Source organism: Thunnus albacares, chromosome 3, assembly GCF_914725855.1.
Source record: "Thunnus albacares chromosome 3, fThuAlb1.1, whole genome shotgun sequence".
Taxonomy (NCBI): Eukaryota; Metazoa; Chordata; class Actinopteri; order Scombriformes; family Scombridae; genus Thunnus; species Thunnus albacares.
The window spans coordinates 6495137-6519028 of NC_058108.1; the positions used below are offsets into that span (position 1 = coordinate 6495137).

General features: G+C 39.7%; 1 protein-coding gene across 2 annotated transcripts in view; it reads left to right on the forward strand.

Moving 5' to 3' along the window:
- The window catches only part of LOC122978914 (adhesion G protein-coupled receptor E5), an 87114-nt gene that overhangs the window by 29351 nt on the left and 33871 nt on the right, over positions 1-23892 (forward strand). Inside the window, exons 5-10 of one of the 2 annotated variants that reach the window (XM_044345992.1) lie at positions 3485-3559; positions 4035-4184; positions 4272-4400; positions 5133-5276; positions 5582-5725; positions 6032-6175. In XM_044345992.1, coding sequence (XP_044201927.1) covers positions 3485-3559; positions 4035-4184; positions 4272-4400; positions 5133-5276; positions 5582-5725; positions 6032-6175 — 786 coding nt within the window. Of the gene's footprint in view, positions 1-2189; positions 2507-3484; positions 3560-4034; positions 4185-4271; positions 4401-5132; positions 5277-5581; positions 5726-6031; positions 6176-23892 lie in introns of those variants that run through there. The other variant, XM_044345994.1, reaches the window with a different exon arrangement.

The window sequence follows — 23892 nt, forward strand, 5'->3', positions numbered from 1 at the left end:
AGTCAATCTGTCCGATCAGAGGTTCTGTTGCATTCATACCCCTGCAAGTCTTGAAAGATGGACGACAGCGTGGGCTCTCCCATGACCTAGTTGACTCACGTACTGGAACAGCGCTGCACAGATACTCCCAAACGCTATCGATTACGATATTATCAAATATTAAAAAAAATTTTTTTGGCTGGTTCTCGTTGTGTCATTGTGGAGAAACACAGATTCAGTAAACGTTGAGTACAATTTAGACCCAACAGTTTCCATTAAGTTGGGCGAGTTCAAAGTTGTGATAACAACGAGGGTGTTTTGAATACAGCTGATCACAGTTACAGTGATCAGTGATCAAACAAAATTTATGCTGTTTAAATAAGTCGACTGTGCACACACACACAGAAACACCAGCGTTACCAGTGCGTACACAGCACTGACTGCGCACTTGAATGGGAGAGGGTACATTGGCAGAGCGCATTACCTTTGAATGACAGTGAAGCACATTGGCGGCAAGCAATCACGCCAAAATGACCACACTGCTCCGCCACGCCGGGCAGTTTCCAGTTAATTTTTAACTTTCAGTGATACTTGTAAATGGACATCCTGTGAAATGTGTCAAAGAGTATGATAATGTTGGAAAGTTCTCTTAAATTGCCTACACCATAATTTAAATATACATCTGATATTATCTAGCCTAGTGATAGCATGACCACAGTCACTGATCTGAATGCTCATTTATTAACAAATAAAGATAAAACCATGAGCGGGAACAAGCACTGCTCTTCACTTTGACCATGCAGACGTATCAGGCTGAATGAGGGGATTGAACCATCATCCTTCTAGTAATAAGTTTGTTCCTCTAACCTTAAGGCTATCACTGCCCACCTACATAGACACATTTAATCTGTCATCAATTTTGTGCCAAGTCATCTCCTTCACCTTGTTAATTGTAGCAGTTTTGTCCTTTTAGGTGAAAACTCCTTCACATTCTTCATATAGTTTCATCAACAGGTTTATTCTGCTGCTGAGAAGAAAACCGCTCCAGTTTTCTTTTCATTTTGCGAAATAGTATAGTAATATATAATAGTCTTTTTGACAATCGACTGTTCTGGGCTGCTTATGTACTCCGTGCATGCGCACACTGCAAGCTTATTCCAGTCTGGTTAGACTCAGCGTTGACTAGACGCAGCTAAACTGCGTTAGTGGAACGGCTTGAGCCTCAAGTGAAAGTTGACGTTAATTCTAGCCAGGCTTTTTCAAGTAAGCGCAGCTTTCTTTAGGAACACCCCTCAGGGTTTTCCCCGGTAACCCTGTATTTAAATGCTGATTTAATGTCATAACGCTGTGAACTGTGGGTAATTCCCTCAGGCAAAGTCAAAGATGCGGACCGATAGAAAAATACATGTATTAGTTAAGTAGGTATGATCAAATGTATTTATATATTTGGCGGCAGGGCCTTGATGGGAACACTATGATAGTCATATGGACATCATGGTCATCATGTGGAAGGGAGAGCTCTGTAAAGCTTTGTCTAGGTCTGTTAGAAGGAATCTGTAAACAACTAAAGGTGCCTCTTAAGGGCATCAAGGCCGTCAATATATACTAGTGACTTTCCTTTGTCTTGTCAGAATTATCCACGGAGACTCTGCGCACTCTCCATGTCTGCAACATATGTTCTGTTTGAATTAAAGAGACGCTTGACTTCAACTAACCTCAGTGTATTGATAATTTCATCCATCACGGACCTACGGAAAATGTGCATAAAGGGCTCAAGATGTCTGCCCGAAAGCCCCCACGCACCTGACCATTTGTGCCCTAAACACTTGCGGATTTAGCAAGAACGTGCTTTAAAGTCCTTGAGTCCTTGAGTGTGGACATTGGGATTGGGTCCACTTCTACGTAGCCTTGCTATCACAGCACACTGCGTCCCTCACGAGAGTGTTGTGAACAGCTCCTGAAATAGAGCTCACTGGAGCGTAGAGCGAAATGTGAAAGACAATGTAGACAGAGAGGGGATTTGTGTAAGCAATGTGATATGGTGCCAGCGTGAAAAATGTGTTCACTTGGAAAGATATGGAGTGAAAGAAAAGACCAAGAAAGAGTGACGTGAGAGAGAGACAAGGATGCACAGATAAGTGAGTGGGAGGAAAATAGAGAGAGAGAGAGAGAGACAGAGAGGGGTGCATACTCAAATTGAGAGTCTGAATCTGAGAGAGGAAGAAAACTGGTGAAGGTTCACACTTATATTTCCTGCCACATACAGAATCACCCTCCACAGAAAGGATTTATCTTTTTAGTGTTCTTTTTTTGTGTCTCAAACCTTGTGGATTTAATGGACCTTGGACTGTGATTCCTTCTGAGAAGTCTGAACAATACTTTTTATTTCTTTAACTTTATGAGAGGACCTAAAATTTTATTACAAGACATCAATCAGATTTACATTTAATTCATAGTTTTGATAAAGTCATCAGCTGTACGGGGATATAGTTTGACATGGGGCCTGGGAAGGCGCTGCTTATCCTTGGTAAGTCTATCAATGAGAGCACGATGTGTGTTTGTGTGTGTGAGTGTGTGACTGGGTGGAGTCATGGGTGGAAGAGAACAAAATAACACTGAACAATCAGGAACATGCATGTAATTCAAAATGTGGCATACAGCTAGCTACTACTAATTATGACCACAAGCCTTCCCCCTTAATTATATGTCACCCCACACACTTTGCTGATGAAAATATATTTTATAAAAACCACACAAGTTAATCTTACTCACTAGCTTTACTAAGGGATGGTTTAAGGAGACATGAAGCAGTAAATTTTTGTGAAATACATCCTTGTTCTCTGTGCATGTGTTGATGTCTGAGAGAGGAACAGAGGATTACAGCTGCAAGTAGTTACACCATCAGTCACATACACATGTTATCCATATGGACACCTCACAAACACACACATAGTCTCACCTTCACACTCTTGTTAAAACACAACAAGATAAAGAAAATGACTCCACTGGAGGATGGCAGATGAAGTCAACTTGAAGTCACAGCAGTTACTGTACAATGGATTCCAGCGGTGACTGAAAGTCATGGTACAAAATTAGTCAAAACGCATTTTAAAAGTTCATAGAAACTTCTAACTAATCCCAGAGTATAATTCACATCTCTGTTGTTGATCCATGTAATGTTCCAAACAATCATAGCTTTTCCAATAAATTGGTAAATACGCTAAATTTTGGAGCCTGAAGAGACAATATTTCAACATAGAGATAATGTCTTTAGCTACTGTGTGTTGTGGAGAAACTTTACTGAGCATATAGATCACTGGTGGAGGAGTGGTATTATGGTGCAGAAACAAAAATAAATAAAATTCAATTGAATAAAACGATTTATTTTTGGTATAATGTCCTTTAGATAAGTGTTAAGTGTTTACTTTATTGTGTCTTCCTCATCACTGTAAGATTTTGCCTTAACTGTGAAATGCAACTAAATGGCCTCTCTCTTTCCCCACAGGCTTAATGTGTATGCTGGGGGAATGTTTCTCCCAGTGTGGCATAGGCTTTAACATAAAGCGCGGCAAATGTGAAGGTAATAATCTCCCATGACTTTTGATTTCAACCACCCCTCTCCACTGTCACTCTCAGAAAGAAGTGTTGCTCCCATTATGCAATACCTCTTACTGGAGTTTAGCAGGAAAAGCAGCCTTTTTTGACATTTTAATTCATTTTTCCATTTTAAGCGTTTAAGCACTGCTCATATCAAGACTGGATTACAATGAAGACAACAGTAGATGAGATTCAAATTTTTAGATCACCACAATTCCAAGCAACCAGCAGAAATAATTACACTGCATTGACAGTAATGATATAACCACAGACTGGTGATCATGGTGGACAGAAGTGTGGGAAGAAAAAGAGCTAACAGAGATCGCTTTAAATTAAGTTTTTACAAGAATGTAAGACACTGTCATAGTAAATATTATGTTCTATTATGTATTGATGTGTAAGATTCATCACTATAATTATATTCTCTTTGATTTATGTATTTGTATCCAAATCAACAGATAGAAATGAGTGTGAAGAAACCGAGGAACAATGTGGGAACAACACGGTGTGCTTCAACACAGTTGGCAGTTACTACTGTCTGTGCAAGGATGGGTTTAAACATACTAAAAAGAAAGTTAACTTCACAATTGGAGATGGACGGTGCAAAGGTGAGTGTGCGTGTTAGTGTATGTGACCAGTGTCAGAGTTTCTCTCTTGTCTGAACACTCATCTGTCTTCATTTGTTCCTCTGTCAGACATTAACGAGTGTTATGACAAAGAGATCTGCGGTCACAAGGCAAATTGTATTAACCTGATTGGGAGCTACAAGTGCATCTGCTATTCTGGGTACACTAATCCTACCAATAACTTCAGACACTGCATAGGTGAGTAGTGTCTACTTTTTTGTGTCCACATTTCTCAGGTTGAAGTTGACTGGAGCTGTGATGAAACTTTGCTGAAATTATAAAACAATATACTCACCAGAATGATCAAGATGTAAGTCGACTCACCCCAACAGATGCCACAAAAATGACAAGAGAGAGAGGCAGGTGTCAATCAAGTAGCTCTGTACACCCACACTACACCTGTGAGAGTGGACCAATGTTGGGCTTTTAAATAGAAAATTCACTCCAGTGGCCCTGGACACACCAGGATTTAAAAGGCCGCAAATTGATTGACCCTGCAAGAGATCAGTGATTTCACTTGCAGGGGATGAAGTAAATGTGTACTGGCTTGTTTCCAAAACATAAGGAATATTTCCAAAATTAAAAACTGCCCATCCTGAGCGAGCTGATCTTAAAAGAGGTCATAGACATTACGTTTCATCATATATTATAATTCCATGTAGTCTGGCCTTAACCACAAAGCCACCTCCTCTTGCCTCCTGCCAGCTCCAATTACAGCTCTTAACTAACTTGAAATGCAAGACATCTCATGAGACTACTGACATTAAGACTGACACGGCTGTACCCCTGCTTACATTGAAGAGATGTTCGTTCCATCATGGGCTACAGTAATCCCTGGAATCTTAAGATTTCATACTATTCTCATCAAAATCATTGGCCTTGAGGAATGTCCGTCATTTCTTATGTCTCTGTTTTTTTATCCTCTCGCAGACATAGATGAATGCAAAGGCGCTGAAATGAAAAAAGAAGACCTCTGTGGAATAAAAGGGACATGTAAGAACATTGATGGGAGTTACTGGTGCGTGTGTCCAAAAGGATACACCCACTATGGCAATGAAAGGACTCCATGCTCAGGTGAGTGTATGCATACACGCCCCCCCTCCATTGCCATTACTTCCTTACTTTCAAATTAAATATGCATCCAATGGCTTCAATATCCTCATATTCCTCATATGCATATAGAACTGTTTGTTCACTGAATCTTGCACTTCTTGAAATTTTTTCAGCCCCAGTTTCTTCTTCTTCGTTGGTGTTGATGTGAATGCTTGCCCTGCTTTTATGTTATTGTGTGTGTTGCATCGGATTCCAGATAATCTGTGGTGTATGTCTTGAGGAATGTCCATCATTTCTTATGTCTCTGTTTTTTTATCCTCTCACAGACATAGATGAATGCAAAGAAGCTGAAATGAAAAAAGAAGACCTTTGTGGAATAAAAGGGACTTGTAAAAACATTAATGGGAGTTACTGGTGCATGTGTCCAAAAGGATACACCCACTATGGCCATGAAAGTACTCCATGCTCAGGTGAGTGTATGCATACACGGCCCCCCCTCCATTGCCATTACTTCCTTACTTTCAAATTAAATATGCATCCAATGGCTTCAATATCCTCATATTCCTCATATGCATATAGAACTGTTTGTTCACTGAATCTTGCACTTCTTGCAATTTTTTCAGCCCCAGTTTCTTCTTCTTCGTTGGTGTTGATGTGAATGCTTGCCCTGCTTTTATGTTATTGTGTGTGTTGCATCGGATTCCAGATAATCTGTGGTGTATGTCTTGAGGAATGTCCATCATTTCTTATGTCTCTGTTTTTTTATCCTCTCACAGACATAGATGAATGCAAAGAAGCTGAAATGAAAAAAGAAGACCTCTGTGGAATAAAAGGGACTTGTAATAACATTAATGGGAGTTACTGGTGCATATGTCCAAAAGGATACACCAACTATGGCAATGAAAGGACTCCATGCTCACGTGAGTGTATGCATACATGGCCCCCCTCCATTGCCATTACTTCCTTACTTTCAAATTAATTATGCATCCAATGGCTTTGATGTCCTCATATTCCTCATATGCATATAGAACTGTTTGTTCACTGAATCTTGCACTACTTGCAATTTTTTCAGCCCCAGTTTCTTCTTTGCTTCTTCGTTGGTGTCGAATGCTCGCCCTGCTTTTATGTTACTGTGTGTGTGTTGCATCGGATTCCAGATAATCTGTGGTGTATGTCTTGCAAGATAAAGAATAGAGTATCTGTTCAGTGCTGCTGCTTTGCTGTGTAGATTTTATCAGAACTCCTTCTCTGACGCTACACAGTGAAGTGTCAAACTCTGTCATTCATGTGTGTCTAGTGTCTTGCATGATGATTATCTGATGTTTCACTTTTTTCCATTTAGAGCTTGACTGTGAAACCTTCCAAGCCAATAGCAGACCTGCACAGGTAAAACACATGTTTAGATACCAAATTATGAGCATAATGAATGCACTGCAACAATCATAAATAAACAAAATGTATTACATTTTTATGCAGGATTTATTTTTGTACTTGTCCCATGCAGGTCTTAGTTCAGGGTCAGTTATAGTATGACACCCTCCAGTGTCTTGCTAAAGAACATTTCAGAAGGGGCAATTTCTTTTATTTACACCCTGCAGCCCTGTAGAGTTTAGTATATGTGAACTTTAGTCTCGTTATTCTCTCTCTCACTGTCTGTATCTGTCTCTCAGTCTCTTGAAGGCCTGGCAGACATTTTATCCACGATGAGAGACAACTGTTTGGCTCTGTCTAACCCACACAATGCTAGTGAGGGGAAGACTGATGGAGAAGCGCTACTGGAGGTCAGAAAAACCAATACAAAATACAAACACACACACATTCTTGCACATAAACACACAGTATTGTCAAATTCCCTCTTCTGTGTCCTACAACATGGACAGAAATTTCTCATCGCCACTGAGGCCATCCTGTCCCCTGGTCACCTGAACCACAGGGAAGACATGAGTGGTTTTCTCCAAACGGTGGAGAAGTCCATTAGGCTCATTGGTCCACAGCTCAAAGACAGCATTACTGAGATGGAGACCACTGAGATAGGTAACAGGCCTTTTCCCTGGATGATAATATATAAAGTTTAATAAATAAAAATGGTACATATTTTGGAATTAACATTATTTGTGAAGGGGGAGATTACTATATGAAATTGGTTATTTGTTTGAGTAGATGCAAAGATTGCAGTTCAGAGGGGAAAGACTCAACCCACTGGACCATTCATTCTGACCATTGAAAATGCTCGTCTCGACACTGACTGGACAACAGCAGCTGGGACGGGAACATATCCTGGTAAACTCTTCCTCTCTTTTCTTCTGACAAATGAGTCATGTATCAATAATATATTAAATAATATATCACTAAATACCATCATATTTGTCATTGTCTTTATAGGCTTTGCTCTGGCTGCATTGTTGACCTACAAGAACCTTGAGAAATTTGTTAACAACTCCTTTGAGGAGCTCAAAGGACATGAAAAAAATGGCAAAAATCCCTCCTCCTTCAAGATCTCCTCTAAAGTTGTGTCTGTTGTGGTCTCCAACCCATCCACTCAGAACCTGAGCAGCCCTGTGAACATCACACTCAGACATCTAAACGTACTCCTGCCTGTCCTACATTCATTTCAATGTTGTGTCACTTCCTCTAATGTACAGTATGTACATTGTATGGAATATAAAGAGATAAAGATTATATGGGTTTTATTTTGGTCTATTAGGAGACAGCGGAGTCCTCTGAGGTGGAATACATCTGTGCACATTGGAATGACAGAGGGGCCTGGTCCGAAGAGGGATGCCATCAACAACAAACCAATGCCACACACAGTGTGTGTACATGTGAACTTCTGAGCAGCTTCGCTGTGCTTATGGCCCTCTATCCCATGACGGTAAGAAACACACACATCATAAAAACCTAAATGAAATATCAATTTCCCCATGATGTTTAATGTTTGAATTTTATTGATACTTTCCACTGAGAAAATTGCTTTTAAGGCTTAACATCCAAAGAAATCATTGGATGGAAACAAATGAAAAAGTGTCACTTGTTTTATTTTTATTTCCTTTTGCAGATTCTCATGTGCTTTAAAGATGCATTAATCAATAAAATATTAATACAAGGTCAAGTGACTATTTGTAATGTGAAATGTTTCACTCATACTGATGAACCCACAGAGAATTATCCCCTCAGGTCTACAGGTGTGTTTCTGAAACTTTACAGTTTCACTGCTCTCATCAACCCCATTTTTGGGCACAGCAAGTGAATGTTTTCTTTTGCAAAAAAGCTGTGAAAAACTGACTGTACACCACCTTCCCTGCAACAAATGGCGGCCAGAGTTAGCTTGATTGGAGCACACTGATTGATTTGCAGCCTTTAATAATGCAAACAGGCCATCGTTTCAACACTACTTAGTCAAAGAGGACAAAAGCATAAGGCAAACAAATATATAGTCAACCTAGGACAGGTGTATATTTGTCACTGGGTAGAGGGTGGAACAAGAAATCAACCCTATTGGATAATAGATACAGGGGTGGGGATTGCCAGAGTCAATGTCCAGGTGCCACACCCATACATTAAAAACAAGACAGAAAAAGAAGAATACACTTATATCTTTGAGTTACATGAAATCAAGCACAAAAGGTGCCTGTTCCAAAACATCCATATATCATGATTTAGAGGAAGCATGACACATTTAAGTCTGAATTGAGGCCAAAGGGTTCAGTTGTGTTGAAAGTATGAATCCAATATGCATCTTCAAAGCAGTTAACTATATCACCATTTCTAGTTGAGGGGGAATTTTTTTCTCTTCCCCAGAACTGGCTGCACAGCCATGAGCATAATGTCATGCTGTAGCATATTCCATATTTTGAGTCCGTACAGCAGTTTCGTGTTCAGAACCACAAGGATATTTCAGTATGTAGACCACATGTGTGCTGCTGCAGTTTATGTTGTATTTTTACCAGTATGTGGATGTGTAAAATGTTTAGTATTTGAAGAGTTTGAACATTGTGCACAGTGGCCACAGTGGGTCTGTCTGTGGGTTGATCTGGAAGTTTTAATGTTAACGTTGCTCTGTGCATTGCTTGCTAACTTCTTTGTTATAAACACTTAATACCGTCATATGTCAATGTGTTTACAACTTGCTCCCAAGTTGCCAAAAAAATCTTCTTTTCCAAGAAAACAACACACACATTATGCTGTAAATGATTACACACCTTAAGGTCTGACATGTTATCTCTTCTAGCATCCCTTTGCGCTCATACTGATAACAAAGATAGGGCTGAACATGTCCCTGCTGTGTCTGGTACTGTGCATCCTGACATTCAAGTTCTGCCGCTCCATACAAGGGACACGCACCACCATCCACTTGCACCTCTGTGTCTGCCTCTTCGTGGCTGACCGCATCTTTCTGACCGGCATTTCGAAAACCGAACCTGTGGTATGTTCGTCCAAGCAAACAGCAACTTTAGCATGGACTGCAGTAATCCAACTGTTGACCGTATGCTTAACAAGACAGCATTTTCATTAAAATGTTTACATGGGTTGAACTATTCCACTCATCTTCCTGTTTACACACTAAATAGCAGAGCCCAGTTATTAATGAAAGAGCCACCCTTCACAGCACAATATCAGAGGATCTCTGCTATATTAAAAGGGGCGCTCCACTGATTTTAAACATGATGCTCCCTTTACTTGTCATGAGGACTACTGCTTAGACTGTGAAAACAGTTCAATCTTCAGTTCAGAGAAAGTGTCATTATAGGAAATGTAGGATCTAGTGTTTTATAGAGCTTGACCTATACTGCGGTATTAAAGTCAGGATATCTCTTCCTGTGCAGCTTCAATGTCATCTTGTTAATCCACGAACCTTAAGGAAGCGCAATAACAAATTGCTGATGTACTCATTTAATAATCTTATTAACGTCATTATCATCAGAACATTATATTTACATGGGAATATCTTATTCAAAGTTTACTGCAGTCCATGTAAAGACAGCATGAGACATTTCATTCCTCTACTTCTCTCCACACTTACTTTTCTCATATGTTTATGTTGCATTGCAGGGCGGCTGCAGGTTTGCTGCAGCAATGCTCCATATCTTCTTCTTGGGAGTGTTTATGTGGATGCTGCTGGAAGGGGTGCAGCTGTACTGCATGGTGGTCCTGGTGTTCAATGCCACCATTCAGCCCCTATACTTATTCATCGCTGGTTATGGGACACCCCTTGTTATCGTCATCATATCTGCCATCGTTAATCCCAAGGGCTACGGCACTAAGGAGCAGTAAGTGGGTGAAGAAAAGATGAAATGTTTTGCATTTGCTTGTGATTGCACATCGGCGGATTACAGAGAAATTCTGTTACCTATCTTGATGTTGTGAAGAAAACCCTGTCATGCACTTGTTTCCTTCCTCCTAACTGTAGCTGCTGGCTGTCACTGACAGACGGCTTCATCTGGAGTTTCTTAGGCCCTGTGTGCTGCATCACCTTCCTCAACATCTTCTTTTTCATCATCACCATCTGGAAGCTCGCCCAGAAGTTCACCAGCCTCAACCCAGACCTCTCCACACTTAACAAAATTAAGTCAGTCTGTGTGCCTGCTTGTATGCATGTGTGCGTAACAATGTGGCTTTGGAAGTTGTAATGTGTGGAGTAATGTCACACACACCTAATGCATTGCACAAGAGCTGTAACTGAGTCATCCACGTGTTAGTGCTCATGCTAATCTTTCTTTCTCTCTATATTTGTTGATTTTTCTTTAATCCCACTCCCACCCTCCCTCTCTTCTTCTGCAGAGCTTTCACAGTGACAGCTATTGCCCAGTTGTGTCTACTGGGTCTGACGTGGGTGTTTGGTTCCTTCCTGTTCAAAAAGTACATTGGTACAACAGTGGCAGCATACATCTTTACTATCCTCAACAGCCTGCAGGGAGCGCTGATTTTTGTCATGCACTGCCTGCTGTCTAAACAGGTAGGAAACAGTGGTTGTGCATGTGTGTGTGCATGAGGTTAATGGAGGGATTAACACAATAGATAAAAACACAACTAAAAGAGAAAGTGTGAAACAAAGATGGAGGATTGCACTGACATGAGGGTTGCCAGCTGTGGATTTTTTCCTGATGTTCTGCTGCCCTCTGCAGGTTAGAGAGGAGTATGCCTATTTTCTCTCCTGTTTCTGCACACAACAGAAGAAGAGATACTCCGACCTCAGCAGTACCAATCCCTCCAGTAGTCAGTCACCAGTAAGAACACAGTGATATCTCCTCCCTCTGTCTCAGCCACAAATACTCTCTTTCTTACAAACATTGTCTTACTCAATTTCTTAACACGTGTTGTTTCTGTTCATTTAGGGTTCTCAGAGTGGGCAGCACACCGGAGAATCCCAAATATGAAGAGCTAAATCTCTTATTCTACCCCAAAGACAGACTATCACACTTTAGCAAATCTGGGACAGGCAAGCCCTGATTTTAAAGTTTTGGCTCACTTTAAATAAAAATCCAGTCATTATTAATTCACCTTTATGAATTAAACTCTGTTTCTGTTGTACCATTAAACCAGTGGTTCCCAACCTGGGGGCTAGTACCCCTCCAAGGGCTCATAGGAAAAATCAAAGGTGTTGTGAGATGATTAAAAATAAGAAAAAAAACCCAAACTAGTATGTGATGCACAAATGAACAATTATGTTTATTGTCATAAGTTTTCTCTTTTTGAGAGTTTGACCTCCCCAGAACTCAATTTGAGAAGAAAGCATCACTCTTTGTTTGATCTACTCAACTCTCATCAACATTTGCAACCTGTAATGAGGAGCAGCAAGTAGGTATTGCTCGACCATAAAGGGTCACAGGCCTTTCTCATCCTATCGAAGTTAATGAGACCACATATATGTTTTTGCAACTCAAAAGACAATTCCGACAATATGAGCAGCAGCATCTGCCAATCAATTGCATGATGGGTGAGAAAGTCTTGCATTTACCTCATTATTTTGCTGATTTTCATCACTGGTAATGTTCTTCAGTGAAGTTGTATTGATAATGACTGAATTTTTATTTTGGCTTAAAGAAATCCTATGAATGTGTTATTATTGTTACGGCGGGCAAGAAGTACCCAGCAGTTAAAAGTGTTTATTCAAGAACTCTGTAAGTGAAAGTGAAGATATTTCAGTAGATTATTGGTTCATCCAGAACATATCATAAACATAATATAAGCTGTATCGCCTTTGGAGTGATTAAAAGTGATATAGACTATTTATTTCAAAGTGCAGACTATAAAGCCCACATTATGTAGGCTACATGAATCTATGAGCTCTTCATGTTTAAAGCAAGAGCAAACAGCTCGTGCGGCATTTTATATGAATGCTTCGTGTAAAAATAAGGGTAGATGTGCTTTTGTGGTGTTTGTAGTGAATAGAAAATATCTGTGTCTGTGTACTGTTTTTAACAGTATGTTTTGGGAAAGAAACAAAGGACTGATGATGCAAATTACTCATGAAGTGCCTCTGAGGCTCTCTTCATGTTCCAACAAACCCCATGTGGACATGCAGCGAATTTATGTCTGTTGTTTCTTGATATGAAACAAAATAAGTGTTTTGCTTTTTTTCAATCACTTGTGGCTATTTTTGAAGAATCTGTCTTGGTTTCAAATTGAGCTGTACCTTTTTTCACTGGTGTATGTTACATTTTTTTAATTCTTCAAATTGTTCAAGGAAACAAATCTGGTCCAAAAGGATTGCTTTGGGAGATACACAAAAACAGATCCACCCTTCTGATAAGCCTGCAGCTTCCTGCAGTCAAATTGTGTTTGTGGAATAAAATTCCATTTTGTCATTATGTCCTTATTATAGCAGTTAGCCTGCACCTCTACACGTTATTGCTGTAAGCTTTCACATCCCTGTGATGTCATGAAAACTTTAGCCAGTATGATGAGGCCTAATGGGAGTTATATAGTCTGGAGTTTGTTTATTTTATTGCACTTTTCCTGTTTAAAAATGATAATCCAGCATGGTGCTTGGAATAATCAAGAAGACTTGAGAATCAGCCTTACTTAAGAACCTGAACAGTTTACTTGTTGTGATAAAGCTATCAATTATATATTTTTATATTTTATAGAAATTGATCAGATCACGTCAGCGACATTGATCTTCAGAGAAAAAAAAACAGAGACATTTTGGATTTCATATCTGTCTTTTTATGTGAATGGTTTTGTCCTATACTGTTTGTTTATATTTAAATTGCTCCCTTTCTCATGTGAAATCCTGTTTAAGGCCATGTATGTGTTGGTTTTGACTACTAAACTGTTCTTTCATTCCAAGTGTGGCAGAACTTTTTTTTGTGACTGTTGATACCTTTTATTCATGCATTGCAAAATGTATTTTTATGTGAAAAAGCTACATGAATTGTGCAGCATCTTGTGAATGTAAGAATCTTATCATTAGAATATATTGTAGATGTTCTAGTTTGAAAGTATATGAAGCTATTTTTCTACTTTGTTTTGTTGTACGTTGTTCGGTACTGTTATCTTTAAAGAATATGCATCACAAATTTTATTAAAGCTTCAACTTCATCTCAAGAATTTGTAAAGTGTGTGGTTTATCCGCATAAGTCTCCAGCAGGGGACTTACTGTGTATAGTAAAGTAGTGCACCTATTGTATCTAAACTATAGGTAGATAGATAGATAGATAGATAGATAGATAGATAGATAGATATGTATAGGTAATGTATTTAAGTACAATTTTGAGTTATTTGTACTTTTGTATTTCTGCTATAGGCCTTCTGCAGCTCATAGGGAAACATTGTACTTACCCCACGACATTAATCCAACATCTGTATTTAGTAGTTACTGTAAAAATTAAAAATTTGCATTAAAAAATATGACCATCTTGTAAAAGATGATGTGTAGCTATAGATTTAAGTCCCCCTCCGTTCAAAAATCTATTTTTCTTCTTGTTATTTCAGTTGGATGTTTGTGCAGAATGATGTATGTGCAGAGTTTGACACTTGATTCACCTGCTGAAAGAGGAAAGTTTCTCCGATTTTCTTACTGAAAATCTGATTTTAAGAAGTGTACTTATGAGCATGATAATTTTGGAAGACAATTGTGGTCCAGTATTCAACTTGCACAAGTGTTATATGGAAACTTGAAGCCTCCAGTGCACGTACACTTAGTGAAGTAGGAGACATCTTGTATCCAGCAATTAAACTTTTGAAATGAACAATATTTGCATATTTAATGGAGATTCAATGGAGAACCCCTGTGTACAGCAGTTTATTTCTTCCCTAGGAAAGAGCCTAGAATTTGGCTACCCTGAATTCATCAGCAGGTTGAATTTCAGTGAGTGCAGGAGAGAGATAGACTCACTACTGAAGGATAAGTGTGATACACAGACTGCATCCAAAGACACATTGTTATGCTTGGTTCTGAACTTCCACAGGCAAACCAGCCTTGCCTGTCACAAAGCAGGAAGTACTGATCATGGATGTATTGTAAGAGCTGGATACTGGACTGAAAATGGTGCCCATTCCATCACAGATTTTTGAAAGTTTCACAAATATAAAACCTCCATGGGTCAAAAATTCCTAATAGAAAGAGTCATAATTGACCTTGTTTGCAGTTGGAGGTTTCCTGTCAACATTTTTACGGACATCTTTTTTACAATGGTGGTCTATGGGGAAAATGCTTTTTGGGTTGCAGGGGGATTTTTCGCTGCAATACTGCAAGTGGCCACTGGGAAAAATTGGCCGCAAGGCTGAGCCGCAGAGCACTATCCAGCTCTTATAATACATCCATGGTACTGATTCCAGTTTGAGTCCAACTCCCATCAAGCCATGGAGCAAGACGTCAGCATTAACTGCCAGCTCAAGTGTGAACACAAAATGACAGCATTACAACAGTGTGACAACACAGCTACAACCATGGATGTATTGTAAGAGCTGGATACCCAACTAAAAATGGCGCCAATTCTGTCCTATAAGAATTGCTGTCAAATGTCAAAAAAAGTTTCTAGCCTCCAGGTTTGCTTCAGCATTGTGCGGCCCATTGAATATGTGCAGTGGTGTTTCCCCGTGAGTTCCTGTTTGCTGCAATACTGTGAGTGACCACTAGGAAAAATTGGCTCCAAGGCTTAGCAGCGGAGCCCTGTATCCAGCTCTTATAATACATCCATGCCTACAACCCTTCCAAAAGATATGATAATATAACTTAAATCATATCATATAAAACACGAGTTTGATGCTTATTTCAAGCATATAGATACTTGTCTATTGTATTTTTAACAGTGTAACTCCTCAGTGTAATGCAAAAGTGTAGTTGATCAGGTGGGTTTAGGTTTATCCATTTTTACATCCCTGTCCAACACTTATAAACACACCTACAGTATCCTGCCATCGATTTTCACTATTTGACTGTGTGTCTCCTTTAAATAGCCCCTGTGACCCAGACAATTTAACACTGACTCGGCTGCTATGTGTGTAATGATCTCATGCTGATGGGTTTTGGTGTGTGCAACCTTATAACACATTTGTTTTTTTCCTCTTTTTGTAAAAGGAAAATTGCTTCAAACTGCCACAGCATGAAGTCTGCTCTCTCTAATGTCCTGTGTTAGATCAAAGAAAAGACAGGTAAGTTGTCCACTAGCTTTCTGTTTAAAAAAAAAAAAAAATCACAATAGCCAGTGAAGAAAAGTTGAATGCTGATAAAGATGAACATTTTATACTTGACAGTAGTTGAGATTAACCCCATAGTTTACATACATTTTGAGAAAACCCTCTTTTGGTTGCTCAGATTATATATATATATATATATATTATATATCACAGTAGTTGATGAAAAACAGAGAATTTCATGACTGTGAATACATAATTTATTGTTGTTTATATATTTGATAGTGAGTCTTATGATGACACATCTGTGGCAGAGACTAAGAGAGAGATTGGAGACAGAAAAGACAGATAAATAGATTGTGTATGAGTCCAGCTACCTTTTCTTGTTATTAATGCATATATCTCTCTTCTTCTCTTGCTCTTGTGTTTAGTGTGTTGCACTGTTCAGTTTGTGATGGGATTTTTGTAAAACTCATCCTCTGTTTGCTGCCTTGGTGATTTTTGATGACGCTCTCCTCCAAATGCTCAGATGGTAAAAAGGCTAGAAGTGCTATTAAAGAAGGAGGTCATGACAACAGACACTTTTGACTGAGAAATTCAGGGGAGAAACAGGATAATCTAATCTGAGTGATTAAATTAGGTATTTGTGTCAGCAATTAAGATGTTGTATGTTTAGGTAGCTGCAATTGCTTATGAATTACATGAATGAACATTACACTAGCAGGATAACACTACTGGCTGACAGGAAATGGAAATTTTATATCTAAATATTAGATCCTATTTACTCCACTGAACTGCACATTCATTCACACCATACTGATGCAAAACAGTTATTCTAAATTCACAGTGAAGGGTCAAAATGTGTGTTTTACCAGACAGGATAGATTGTAGGTGTCTGTGTATGGAATATTTAGACCTTGGACAAGAGGTGAATGTAATTAATTACCTGTCAAAATAGGAAACGTTTACAACAGGTTTAAGTGAAGAACTCTTTCCACACAAAGCACATAAGTGTCAGCTACACAACACTCACTGTTAATACTTTATTGCATTCATTGATTTTGGAAATGGGAAGCCTGAGGGTGGCAGCAGGAGAGATGCAGGGTTTCCAAGGCAACTAGTTGTCGTACCTACTCACTCATTCAGCTGAAGCCTTAAATTTCCAGAGCTGGTCAAGGGGGAAAGGCAGAGCAGTGAAATTTTACATAGGTTACTCTGCTCTGACCAGGTTCATAATCTGGGTTCAAACACTGCTTAACTTTGGTATGAACCTGGACTGCTACCTCTTTCAGCCATAAATTCCTTCATTCCTATTTGTACAATATAATACAATACAATTGTATAATACTTTCTAATTATTATACCCTGTCTGTGGAACTCAGCCCCAAGCCCATTTGTTCCTGACGATGTAAATCTTTAAAAATAGGTCACAAATATATAGTTTCGTTTTTTAAAAAAGGCTCAGTAATTTCCTAAAGCAACTGGGAACTATAGGTTTTACCAAAGGCTACTCAAACAGATGTAAAAAGTGTAATTGTTGGGGACTGTTTTCTGCTGCACATTAATACACATTGGCGCTCCATTGAGTATTTGAGGCAACAAGTATATGTTGGATTTATTCAAACTAAACTTCAGTGGCTGTGTTCATGGTCATGAAGGAACATGTCAACCAGTGCAACACTGTATTTCACGTTTTTTAATGATTGTGACAACAATGGAGTTCTATGGTCCAGAGGAATAAACTAAACAAACTCTTCACACGCTACACAGACAACATTTATTAGCATGATTTGATTCATTGTTGCTTTTGGTCTTTTCTCTGGATTTCTTAACTGTAAAAAAACTATAGAATATGACATGTCTAATCCTTAAAACATAATTTTATGATAACATTAATCTCAATATGTTTAATATTTTAAGTAATTGTGGCATTAACTTTAAGAAGAAAAGACGAAAAGAATTTCTAGTAAGTCAAGAATTGCCAGTCCACATCATCATGAGTGAAAATCAACATTTTAGGGACCACTGACATAAATATAATATATATACAATATATATATACAGTATGTGGTGAAGAGTATCCATATTTACCCTTATCTAAGTAATAATCTGGCATGAATGGGTGATTATGTGTTTAAAACTCCTACAGTTTACTTTGTCATATACAGCATTTGTGTATGAAAAAGGTGATGAATAGTAGTTCTTTCCCTCTACTTTCGATGTGTTGTTGTTCCTTCACACCAATTTGACCACTGCTGTTAAACTCATTGACTGAAAGATTTTTAGAGAACAAACTGCTTTCTCACTGGAGGTTTTTTAATCTCTCAGCTGAATTTTCAGACAGTCATCTATATCTGGATGATAGTGGAAGTTTATACATGAATTGCTCTTTTCTTCCTTGTGCTGTGCCCCTCTCTCTCTCTGCTGTCATTGTCGTGTTCTCTTCCTGTCTGTCCCAAGTTGGAATCATTAAAAACAACTCCTCACATGACTCCTCTAAAATACTGCTGGTTTCTGAAGATACATACTCCCCACACCCTCCTCCTCCTTTGGATATATCAGCCTACTTCCCTGCCATCCTACATCTGCTGCCTCTATTTTCCCTGCTTCTTGACCAATTGGTCATTCCCCGTATAACTCTTTATTTTTATCATCTCTTCTTTTTGGCAGTTTCTGGAGGTATTAGTGCACAAAATAGGAAAGAGGCAAGAGACAAACAGTTGCAAACATGGGAGATAGAGAGCGTGAGTCAAAGAGGGACAGGTTGATGGATGAGTTAGGGGGAGAGGAACTAATGGTTGTGTTTCATGGTTTGGCAGACTGTTTCAGAGTGCTGTCAACCTGCACAACAAACAGATTCTCAGTGGGGGACAGTTTGCCACCCACAGCCCCAACTCAGATGTTTGTGCCATGATGTGTCACTGTCCTCTCTTTCCTTGTTCTTATTCTTTCTTTTACACTCAGCTGCCAGTTTATAAGGCACACCAAACCAAACACTAATGCTGTGTAACAGAACAGCCCTGCTACAAATCATACCTTTGTTCAGTTCATTTCCCCTTTACACAAGTAGTTAACCTCTAAAATGTTATGATAAAACAAGACGGCTCATCAGAGGATTGTTCAGAAAGAGAGAAATTGAAATTAGCGGGAAGAAGAAGAGGGAAAGAGAGGGATTGAGATGTTGGAAAGTATGAATATATGAATTAATGAAGACAGGAAAGGGGATTATCTGTAAAATTTGATCTGGTAATTCCTCCTCTTTCTCCATACTTCAGAGAAAAAGGAGATCCTCCTCACAGTGTGTGGCCTGCAGCCATGGGAGACACTGATAATCTGGTTAATCTTCACAGATCTGGTTAATCTTAAATAAAGTGTAGCGCACTCATACTCCAATCTAATAATAACAATATGGTGCACTTACTGTAATATGGTTTTGGGTGTCACTGGATGTCAGATGAGTAAAATTGGAGGTATAGGTGCATGTGTGGCTGTCATTGCCCTCATTGTGGGATGATAAATGTAAGAGGATCCCAGGAAATACCTTTTAAATACCACCTCATTTGCATAACAATGAAATTAATGTCTTGAGTGAGCTTTCATTTTTCACAGGGTCTTAAGCTGCTGTTAATTAACAGCCGTGTGTGCAAGCAGGCTTGTGTATGGGGTTTGTTGATGCCAAGGAAAGCTGGCATCACTACCATAACAACAGCTACTGTTTCTCTGTATTTACACTGCCCTCCTGTCAGTGTTTTTTGTTGTCTGTTTTCTCTCTGCCCCTGCCTCTCACTTGATCTCCTTACAAACCCAGCTGCACAAACAGAGCTATAACTGAGGTTTCTCATGTCATCCAGTGTTTGTAGTGTCGTTTCTTCCTAGGATTCATATTTGATGAGGTGTAGAGCTAATACAGGATTGCTGGGGTGTGTTTGTGTGTTTTGTGTGTTTTATGTGAGTTTTGTATTGTGAGATAGCGCTCTCTGCTGGCTGCCAAGGGAATCCAAGTTGTGCTCAAAAAGACACAAACAGTGCCCTTCCATCTGGCTTGAGATAATGCTCTAGATAAAACTGAGCAAAAACTTCATTCAAGCTGTACTGAAACCTCTTACACACAGTTTTTCTTTTTCTTTTTAAAAAGAGAAACCGACAAAAAAAATCTCCCTTTAAAAAAATTACTGCCTCAACGGTTATAGCCTGTGATGTATAAAAATAAATAAGTAATGTTTAAAAAGGACAAAAAGAAATATGTTACTAGTCTTTGATGCATATGTCACACAGGAGAGATTTTGAGTTAATATTTGTATTTGTTTTGGATTGATCTTTTGTTTTGCATGTATTTTGAATGATCTTTTGTTTGTGTAGTTTGCTTTGTGTTTTCTTTGCATGTTTGTTGAATCTGATTATCCCAAGACACACCTGTGCACAGTATTGCCAATTGACCGATCCCTCTAGAGCACAGTAATCACAAAAGAGGAAGGGAGGAAGCAGAAGGACAGACAGACACAGAAGACAGGAAGACCGGTCAAAGCAGACGGCCGCTCACCAAGAGCCGGGTTCTGCTTGAGGTTTCTTCCTGTTAAAGTGGAGTTTTTCCTTACCGCTGTCGCCAAGTGCTTGCTCATGGGGGAATTGTTGGGTCTCTCTCTCTGTAAATTAAAAAGTATGGTCTAGACCTGCTCCATGTGAAAAGTGCCCTGAGATGACTTTTGTTGTGATTTGGCGCTATATAAATAAAATTGAATTGAATTGAAGCAGAGTGAGGAACGACACGGTTGGGGAGCAGCTTTTAGCTCCACCTGTGGTTCAGGTAAGGACCAGGTGGGGCAAATTGTGTCATGTACAGCTTAGCACTCTTTTCTCCTTCAGCGCACCTAAAGGCGTACCGTGGAGGAATCACAGGTGAAGGGGAAGAGAGAGGAAAGACCCAGAGATTGCCCCACCATTGCAACCAGGAGCCACAGGCAGTGTCACACTCCACAGCCTCCCCAAAGCCTTGTTCCCCTCCAGGCACCAGTACCACATTACACATGTAGTAGAGTCTCTCCTGTCAGTCACACCTGTATTCAGTTCAGTCAATCAGTGAGTCCATGCTCATTCATGTCACTGATTAGTGAGTCCCACTCATTCCCATCACAGTACTTTAGATGTTTTGATGTTGAACCACAATTATGTTTTTGTTTTTTCTTTAATATTTTTCAAGAAAAAAAATGAACAGGTACGACAGAAGCATCAAAATGGTGAAAATAACCAAAAATGAAATGAATACACACATTGTCACTCAGTAGCTAGGACTGGAGTTTTTGGCCCTGGCAGGGCTCTAGCCTGCGGCTCTGATCCTGTGTTCTCGATTATGCTCAGTCATTTTGACAGCTCTTCTGTTAATTTGTGTGACTGTCAGTAGAGACTTGGTTTTGTTTTTTGGACTTTAAATGATCAGTTCACACAAACTGGTGATCACAGCATCAAAAATATATAAATACACTGTATATTTAAAAGGTTTGACAACATATTGTCTTTTTTTAAAAACAGTGTCTCCATTACTCTGGATAATCCATAGACCTAATTTTTTATTGGAACTACTTTCTTCTGAGGAAATAGTCCCAGAACAACCGCATCATGTTCTGTGGATTATCAAGAATGAGATACAGATACATCATTTTTCAATGCTGTGAGAACCACAAACAAAATTCAATTTGTCTCTGTTGTACTGAAACAATCTGCATGGCCACCACCGTTTCTGCAATTTGGGTGAATCAACCCTTTAAAAAAGTTATATAAAGTTCTAGCACAGTGAAAATATTTAAATGTTCCTCTATGACACACTGTGTTTGACACTTCTTCATGAGGAATTTATGTAATTTTTGTGTTTGTTTTTGTTTTTTGCTTGGTCATCAAATGCACTTCTGTTCAGTCTGTATTTGCTCAGCTTGTTTGCTGCGGGGCCGTGTTTGTTTGTGTTTCACTCAGACCTGTCTAAAGGTTCACTGAGTTGCATTGTACATGCATGCATGCATGTGTGTGTGTGGTATCACCAGTTCTTTCTCTCTCCCTCTGCAGTGGCTGGCCAATCTTCTGTCGTCTCAGTGGAGCCCCGCACTGCTACTGTGCGCCAAGAGGAGTCTGTCAGCTTCAGGTGCCAAATGAAGGGTGGTGCACGGCCAAAGCTGGAATGGAGGAGTCAAACATGAGCTTGTCTTCACAACTTGGTGTTTCACTAGTGGCAAAGACAGAAACTCTTTTAACTCCATCATGCAGACAGAAACTGCCTTTTATTCAAAAATAAAATCATAGTGCTAGATTATTTTTGTGTTGGCCTCTGCAATCCCCACCACCAGCTGCAGACCACTGAGGTCTTTACTGCCATTTACCCTCTAGTTCAATTTTTCAAATATTTCTTAAAACAGCATTAAGGTGCCCAAATGAACATTGAAACGAATTGGAAACGCTCCAAATGTGCTTACAATGGAGACAAAACCCACAGTCTTCGTTTTGAGCAAAAATGTATTCAAAAAGTTAGTCTGGATACGGGGCTTCAGCAATGTGAATTTGTCAGATAAAGTAGATCTCTTCCACAGTTAGTCTTTTTAGTTAAAACTTCCCTCTTTGTGTCTTGATGGACAGTGTTTTCCTGTTCAGCTGCAGTGGAAGGATTGTAGCAAAAAGTGGGAATTTGGCACTAAAAAGTTTTTAACTTTGAAAGATATTGACTTGATTTGATCAATTTGGACACCTGAAGCCTCGTATTAGCCTCAAACAAAAATACATTAATACATATTTATACAGAGAGAGGGCTGCAAATTTTGTCTCCTATGACTTACATTAAAAGCGAAGGAAACTTCTAACGGTCAGTATGAACAGGAGGAATGATTACAGCAAGAAGAACATGAGTCATGTTCATTTGGGCACCTGACTACTGTTTAAGGACAGACTTGAAAAATTTTGAACCTATCCTTTAATGTGTCAGTCATGTTGACATGTCCTCCCCCTCAGATGCTCCTAAAGTGCGGCTGGTACCAGCTGGGCTCCTGCGGGTCAGGATCGGTGACCCTGTGTTGGTGGAGTGTCGTGCCACAGATAGGCCACGCCCCACACTGACCTGGAAACGCCAAAGCTCCACCCTGCAGCTTGTTACTGTGGAGGCGAATGATGTCAACACCATAAAGGTAAAATATGAACACATACACAAATAATACTTTAAATGAACCATTTCATTTTGACATTGCATTATCGTCACCATGTGTTTCCTCAGTGGCCTGCAGCGCGTCCAGAGGACTCAGGCGTGTATATTTGCCAAGCTGACAACAATGAGGGGGTGACAGAGGTCAAAGTGGTGATCACTGTCGAAGGTGGTCCTGGTGCATCATCGGCTTCAGTAAGCGCTACAGAGATGACAGTGGTGGAGGGACAGACAGTCACCATGGAGTGTCAGGCCTCTGGTAAGATGTTTTCATGCTTGTGTGTGTAAATATCTCCCTTTTAATGTCCTTTTATTCCTCATTTGTTCCTTCTTTCTGTTCCTCACAGGTTCCCCTACTCCCGTCATCACCTGGTCCAAGCTACGAGCACCGTTACCATGGAAACACACCGTGGTTGGTGGTGTTCTGACACTGACCAGCGTGGGGCGCCAAGACTCTGGCCAATACATCTGTAATGCAACCAATGTACACGGCTACAGTGAGGCATACACGCAGATGGAAGTGGACTGTGAGTGGACGAAGCTGATCATAAACACAAATACCGTGCATCCACATTTTTCTTCATGATGGAAATACTTTTCCTCTCCTTCATGCAGCTCCTCCATATACCACCTGCCTGCCTGATCAGGTGAGGCTCCAACCTGGTGATGCTCTGCGCCTGCAGTGCCTTGCTCACAGCTCTCATCCCATTCGGTTCGTGTGGACCCGGGTGGGCAGAGGGAACCTGCCCGCAGGAACAGAGACCACCAAGGATGGAAAACTCAACACCCATGTGAAACTGAGTGACAGTGGAAGTGGTTGCCACCAACCACATTGGCTCCAGTGAGGCCTTGGCCAAAGTCATCATAAAAGGTGAGCTGGCCATT